Source organism: Diceros bicornis, chromosome 35 (assembly GCF_020826845.1).
Source record: "Diceros bicornis minor isolate mBicDic1 chromosome 35, mDicBic1.mat.cur, whole genome shotgun sequence".
Lineage (NCBI taxonomy): Eukaryota > Metazoa > Chordata > Mammalia > Perissodactyla > Rhinocerotidae > Diceros > Diceros bicornis.
The window spans coordinates 33,118,254-33,125,006 of record NC_080774.1 but is presented as its reverse complement, the minus strand read 5'-3'; the positions used below and the strand labels follow the sequence as shown (position 1 = coordinate 33,125,006).

The 6,753-nt window shown below is 56.3% G+C and overlaps 1 protein-coding gene across 3 annotated transcripts; it reads left to right on the top strand.

Annotated features, from left to right (window-relative positions):
• Positions 1 to 249: 249 nt before the first annotated feature.
• Positions 250 to 6,721, top strand: LOC131398553 (protein DGCR6). 3 transcript variants are annotated; one of them, XM_058532215.1, is made up of 5 exons: positions 254 to 402; positions 485 to 645; positions 1,026 to 1,212; positions 5,020 to 5,120; positions 5,492 to 5,578. In XM_058532215.1, the coding sequence occupies exons 1-4, from the start codon at positions 293 to 295 to the stop codon at positions 5,111 to 5,113; spliced, it is 552 nt and encodes a 183-aa protein (XP_058388198.1). In that variant the 5' UTR covers positions 254 to 292; the 3' UTR covers positions 5,114 to 5,120; positions 5,492 to 5,578. The 3 variants fall into 3 exon arrangements, with proteins under 3 accessions (XP_058388196.1, XP_058388198.1, XP_058388197.1); XM_058532214.1 differs by lacking the exon at positions 1,026 to 1,212 and adding an exon at positions 6,156 to 6,721 and having other exon boundaries at positions 259 to 402; positions 5,492 to 5,632; XM_058532213.1 differs by lacking the exons at positions 5,020 to 5,120; positions 5,492 to 5,578 and adding an exon at positions 4,731 to 5,012 and having other exon boundaries at positions 250 to 402.
• The last annotated feature ends 32 nt before the right edge of the window (positions 6,722 to 6,753 follow it).

Sequence of the window (6,753 nt, the reverse complement as noted above, 5' to 3'; positions counted from 1 at the left end):
AATCTCGCGATTTCGAGGCTGTGGCGTTACTCTTCTGAGGCCTGTGGGCGGGACGGCAGGGTGAGGGGCGGGGACAATGCGGGACCCTCCTAGGAGCCTCCACGGAGGGGCGGAGCGAGCCTCCTTCTAGATAACGGTGAAGGCGGGCCGCGCCGCGCTCAGAATTGTCGTAAAAGGGGGCGGGCCGCGCCGCGCTCAGAATTGTCGTAAAAGGGGGCGGGCCGCGCCGCGCTCAGGATGACGTATGGGGGTGCGTGCCGCTGCAGCCGGCGGCTGGCAGGGACCGGGCGACATGGATCGCTACGCGGGCGTCTTGGAGGAGGCGGTGGACGGGGCCCGGCAGCAGGAGCGGCACTACCAGCTGCTGTCGGCGCTGCAGAGCCTGGTCAAGGAGCTGCCCAGGTGCGCGGCCGCGGGGAGGGGCGAGGCGGGCAGCCGAGGCGGCCCCGGTCCCGCCCGCGCTCACCGCGCCCCTCCGCCGCAGCTCCTTCCAGCAGCGGCTGTCCTACACCACGCTCAGCGACCTGGCCCTGGCGCTCCTCGACGGCACGGTGTTTGAGATCGTGCAGGGACTGCTGGAGATCCAGCACCTCACCGAGAAGAGCCTGTACAACCAGCGCCTGCGGCTGCAGAACGAGCACCGAGGTGCGCGGGGGCGGTGGGGGGGCGCGCGCTCCTCCTCCGGGAGCTCAGCCTGCCCTGGGAGCTCTCGGGCTCTGTGCAGGCCGAGGCCTTCCCTGGGTGTCGCTTGGAAGAGGTCCCTAAAATTGACCAGATCTTTGCTAGCGCTTTTTGGTGACAAATAAGTCAAGCCAGTTTTGTCAGTTGCACGGTCTCCTTTTAACATAACATCCAGAAGCTCCCTGCTCGGGCTTTCCCGTGCCCCTACTCTTTTCCAGGCAGGACGGCCCAAGGCCTCGGTGCTTGGTCAGCCCACGGGCAGATCCTGGTGGTGGTGGTCCGCGTAGTGGTTGACAGCCCCCAGCGATGGCCCTCAGTGTTGACAGCTCTGCGGCGCCCTTTAGGTCAGTTCCCTCCAGCGGCGCAGAGCTCCACACCAGCTGCGCATCGAATTCCCACGCACCGTGCCCTGTGGCACTCTCCGGTACCTGAAAACATCCCCTCTGGAGCCACACGCTTGGCCACAGCCTCGTGGGCCTGGGCCTCTCCCAGGCGTTCCACTCGGGGGACTCCGGAGCCCCCTCCTGCAAGGTATGCAAAGCAGCTTTCCCTGCCGCATCAGATTTCCCACCTTTGTTATTTTATTTTTCCCTAACTTATTTATAAACAAAAGTTCGAACATTTAGAAAAGTTGAAAGAACAGTATCATGAATACTCGCTATAATGCTCTCCCGCTAGATTCGATAATTAACACTTTGCTAAAGTTCTTTATATCCCTAAATATATGCAACACCAAAGGGCTTCACCGTGAGTCTTCAGCATTTCTCTAGACCAGAATTTTCAACCGCAGTACTGTTGACATCTCTGGCCAGAGAAGTCTTCATGGTGAGACAGTGTCCTGTGAATTGTAGGATGTTTAGCAATATCTCTGGTTTCTACCCACTAGATGACAGAGGTACCCTGCCCCAGTCGTGACAACCAAAAATGTCTCCAGACAGCCTTGGGGGTCAACATTGGCCCAGGGTTGAGAACCAGTTCTCTAGAACACGAACGCTCTTGTACGTAACCACAATGGATAACCTTTTCAGAAATTATTCCTGGGTATCTTTTGACCCTTCCACGGTGGAATTAATTCACTTGTCTCAAATTGTCTTTCACTTTAGAAGGATCCAATGTACATTCATGCATTGTGGTTGGTTACTTTAGTCTCTCCACTTCTGGAAAAGTCCCCATCCTTTATTGTGGCGTTGACTTTTTCAAGAGTCCAGGGCATTCTATATGTAGAATGTCCCCACTCTGGATTTGTCAGATTGCTTCCTCATGCTGTCATTTAACCTGTTTCTCCACCCTCTGTGTTTCCTGTAAACTGAACAGCAGGTAGAGGCCTGATGATATGCACGTTAAACGTTTATGGCAAAAATTCTTCCTAGTGATGCAGAGTCCCTTCCGTATGGGGGCTGGCAATGTACATTTGCCCCAGGATTAGTGTGTTTCTATCAGGAATGGAGGTTGGGTTTTCTCAGATTCTTTTTATGCATCTATTGAGATGATCATGTGGATTTTCAGTTACTATGGTGAATTGCTTTGCTTTTTTTTGTGTGTGTGTGTGTGTGTGAAGAAGATCAGCCCTGAGTTAACATCCATGCCAATCCTGCTCTTTTTGCTGAGGAAGACTGGCCCTGGGCTAACATCTGTGCCCATCTTCCTCCACTTTATGTGGGACACCGCCACAGCATGGCCGGACAAGCGGTGCGTCGGTGCGCACCCGGGATCCGAACCTGGTCCGCCAGCAGTGGAGCGTGTGCACTTAACCGCTACACCAGGGGGCCGGCCGCTGCTTTGCTTTTTTTAATTCCTGGGATAAACTGCATTCCTGGGAGGAATGCTACTTGGTCATGATGTATTATCTTTTTTCTCTATGTTGGATTGGATTTGTAAAATCTCGTTAAGAATTTTTGCCCCTGTGTTCGTGATGGACATTGGTCTGTAGTTTTCTTTTAATATCTTTGGTTTGGCTCTCAGGGTAATGCTGGCTTCATAGAATAAGTTGGGAAGTGTTCTCTTCAGTTTTCCAGAAGAGTTTCTGTAGAATTGGTATTACTTCTTGCCTGAGTGTTTGGGTGGTGCCTTTGTAAACATTTTTATTGAGCTATAAGATGCATACAAAGTACACAGCTCATTATTTTTAATACTCAAATTGTTGCACATTGGCCAATGGGAGAACTTGAGGCTGGCCGCTGTGCCCTTTTGATGTGTCCCTATCGTTCTTTGAGCACTGTCTGGCTTTCTGGTACAGGAAGGTGTTCAGGCTCATCTTTTTTTGTTCTTTCCCTGCCGCAGCCCCTCTTCTGTCAGCCCTCCACCTCCAGCTTCCCCACGCCAACAACCTCTCATCGGGCCAGACCTTCTCTTAGTGCTTTTTCCCACTCCTCCTGCCTTTGACTGAGGCTCTGCCACATGCGGGAGGTGGTGGCGGCTCACTCCCTTGCTGTTAGTAAGTAGCAGTTGCTCTCCGTTCAGTAATCTTTGTTTATCTCCACAGAGGTTAGTAGTTCAGGGTGCTCAGAATAAACCACTCAAAATTAAAAAAAAGGCGGGGAACCAGCCAACCAGCCATTTCTCCATGGAGCCCTGGTTCCTTTTAGTGGGGAGGGTTTTTTCTTTTTCTTCCCCTGGGTAAGATTCGCCCTGAGCTAACATCTGTTGCCAGTCTTTCTCTTCTTTTTTTCCCCTCCCCAAAGCCTCAGTACATAGTTGTATATTCTAGTTGTAGGTCCTTCTAGTTCTTCCACATGAGCAGCCACCATGGCATGGCCACTGACAGACAAGTGGTGTGGTTCCACGCCCGGGAACCAAACCCGGGCCACTGAAGCAGAACACCCCGAACTTTAACCACTAGGCCATCAGGGCTGGCCCGTAGTGGGGAGTTTTTGATAACTCTACTCTAGACACTTTGCTACTTGTCCTTTGGAAGATTCAGGCAGATTTTGGTGCCACCAGCCATGGGCGAGCACCCTGTGACTTTCTGCTTTTCCTTTCCTCTGACTTAGCAGGTGGTGACTGGCAGCCATTGCTCTGCTTGGTCCTTACTAAGGCCAGGCCCCTTCTGCCCAGGCAGTGGGCACAGCTCCCTTCTCACCTCTGGTTGCTCACCCAGTGGGCTCTGGAAGTTGACCTGGGATTTATAGCAACAGTTGATAAACAGAGCGAAGGAGATGACATTTCCCTGCACTTATCTGTTTCCTCGAATCCTGCCACCACATGGTGTAAACATTAACTAGGGAGTGTCTTTCTTGTCCCTCTGTTTATGGAGATGTCTTGAAGGTGGCTCTTGGTTTCAAACTCTAAATTTAATGTGATAAATACCATAGCCGAGGTGTTTACAGAGTGTTAGGAGACAGGAGACTGGGGAAGGCTGTGAGCACCACAGGGCCTCCTGAGAAAGGCTGTGATGTAAGCTGTCTGCCTAGGAGGGAGTTTTGGGTCTGTGTTCCCTTACAGCCGGGGACCCCTCCACACAGTGGACATCTAGCCACTTACTGGTCTACGATTTTGGCTGTGTAGTGTCAAGCGTTCTGTTTTGTGATTGGTTTCTTTCCATCCCATGATACTTCTCTCCTCTGTCCAGCCCTATCAGACTGGACAGTTTCGCACATGCTTGTATTTATGGTACAATTTAGTGAGGACCGTGGGAGCTTTGCTCAGTGGCCATGGTGAGCTCCTCTCAGAGCAACACAGACTCCCCGGCACAGGGCTTCTGCTGGCTCATCTCATCCTTGGGCCTCCCAGGGTCTGTGCCCACCCTCCTCCCTCTGGGAGCTGTGGATGGTGCAGGGCGGCTCTGCCCACCCTGAGGGGCAGCACTGAGCAGGGAGCGACACCACCACCCCTGGTGGGCAGAGGCCGCACCGTGCTTGGGCACAGTGACCCCTCACCGCCTCCCTTTCCCGGCCTCTGCCTGGGTGGTCTCCTGGACATCATTGGATGTCCCATGGATGATGGGCAGGTTACACCCAGGACTGCTGGCCTGTGGCTATCTGAGCCCAGAAGCCTCCAGAGCGCAATCTCCCACCTCTTTGCCCTGTCCTGCCCTGCCTCACCTCCTCTAGTGCCCTGCACCTTCCGGAGTCCCTTGGAGCCTCAATGCTGAGAAGGGCCCTGCCCTGGGTGAGGAGGGGACTGAGTGGGCTGGGGGCTGGGTGTCCCCTGGAGCTCCACCCAGCTTCCAGTGCAGGGCTTTGGGCGGGCTGGATCATCAGGTGGGGCGTTATGTCTACACCTTTGGCCTAGCTGCCCTTTAATGGGACGGCTGGGGCAGGCGCTGAGGTGGGAGGTGTTCCTGGCCCCCCTGCCTGCCCCTGCCGCCTGCTGATGGACTCTGTTCTCGTCCCCTCCCAGTGCTCAGGCAGGCGCTGCGACAGAAGCACCAGGAAGCCCAGCAGGGCTGCCAGCCCCACAACTTGCCCGTGCTCCAGGCGGCCCAGCAGCGTGAGCTGGAGGTAGGAGTGCAGGCAGGGTGGGCACCACCTGGGGTCTGCTGGCTGGGCCGTGGTGGAGGGCGTTCAGGTGGCTTGGGAGCTGCTGGCTGCCCTGGGCCTCAGCCTGAGGTGGGCTGCTGGAGGCCTGGTGAGTGCCTGCATATGACTCTTCAATGTGGGGGGTTGGGCTGTGCCAGGCCGAGTAGAGTGTATGTGATGCCCCGTCCCCCTCCACCTGCTCCCCAAGACTGCAGCTCCTCGTGCGCTGGGCCTGTGCAGGGCAGGTGCTGAGTGGGGGCTGTTGTGCCCCGTGGCCTTGGAGGAGGTGGTAGGCTGGAGGGTGTGTTTGAGGCTTTGATTGACGAGGGGCTGAGCCACCCTCACCGTGGCAGGCAGTAGAGCACCGGATCCGCGAGGAGCAGCGGGCGATGGACCAGAAGATCGTCCTGGAGTTGGACCGGAAGGTGGCAGACCAGCAGAGCACACTGGAGAAGGCGGGGGTCACTGGTTTCTATGTGACTACCAACCCACAGGTCAGTGCCGCAGGCCTGCCTTAGCATAGCTCAGAGGACGCTGGTCTCCCAAGGCCCAATTCCATCTGGGGTTTTATAGCTGATCTCTGGGGAGCCAGGCCTTGCAGGGGGTGGGAGTTAGGCTCCAGGAAGGGTTTCTGTGCTGTGCTCAGCACAGAGGCCAGTCCCACCATCTCTGCTCACAGGAGGGTGACCTACTGCTTGCAGGGCATTGCGCACCTATCCCAGGCCCACTGCACCCTGCAGGGCCCTCGTCTGCTCCCCCTGCATATACATCTGTGTGTGCTGAGCCAGGGCAGTGCAGGCCCTGCTGTGGGCTGGAGTCCCAGCTTCTGCCCCTTTCTGGCAGGCCATGGCCGGGCTTTATTGGAAGTCAGCCCCATGGGCTCATTGCCTGGTACCCTCTAGGTCTTGATATTGGCCTCTGCCCCTTGGGAAAAGGGGACTTCTGCCTGTGGCCTTTGCCGAGGCAAAAGGGGACCAGGTGTAGCTCTGGCCTCACAGCAGCCCCTCTGCATCCCAGGAGCTGACACTGCAGATGAACCTGTTAGAACTCATCCGGAAGCTGCAGCAGAGGGGCTGCCAGGCTGGGGGGGCAGCCCTGTGACCAGGTGGGGTCCCTGCCAGTTACCCACTGCCTGTCAGGGCTGGGAAGACTGCCCATCCTACTGCCACCAGAGCCAGCGTAAAGCTGAGTGGCGCTCCTCTTCCTGACATCTGGCCACCACCTTCCCAGCTGCCTGCAGGAGGGTTTGCCCTCCGAGGAGAGGCCAGGTGGACCTTGACTGCACCTGCTGCCCATCTTTGTCTGGGTTTGTTTTGTCCAAAGGTAGGATGGTATGGTAAAGGGCAGAGCGGGCCCAGCCTGCCAGCTGGTGCCCCAGAGCTGGGCAAAGAGGGGGGCTGGAGGTCCTAGCACCTTCTCACTCCACTGGGCACATCCCGACCTTGGTCATGCCCTGGGCTTCATGCTTGTTCTGGTCTCGCCCCCCCACCCCCCACCCCTTGGCACGTGCAGCCTCCAAGTGGGAGAGGCCTGACGCCCAAGCCCTGTGTGACCCAGAGAAATAAAGACATCTCAGTATGGCCTGCATGTGTCTCGTGTGAGAGCTCTGGGGCGC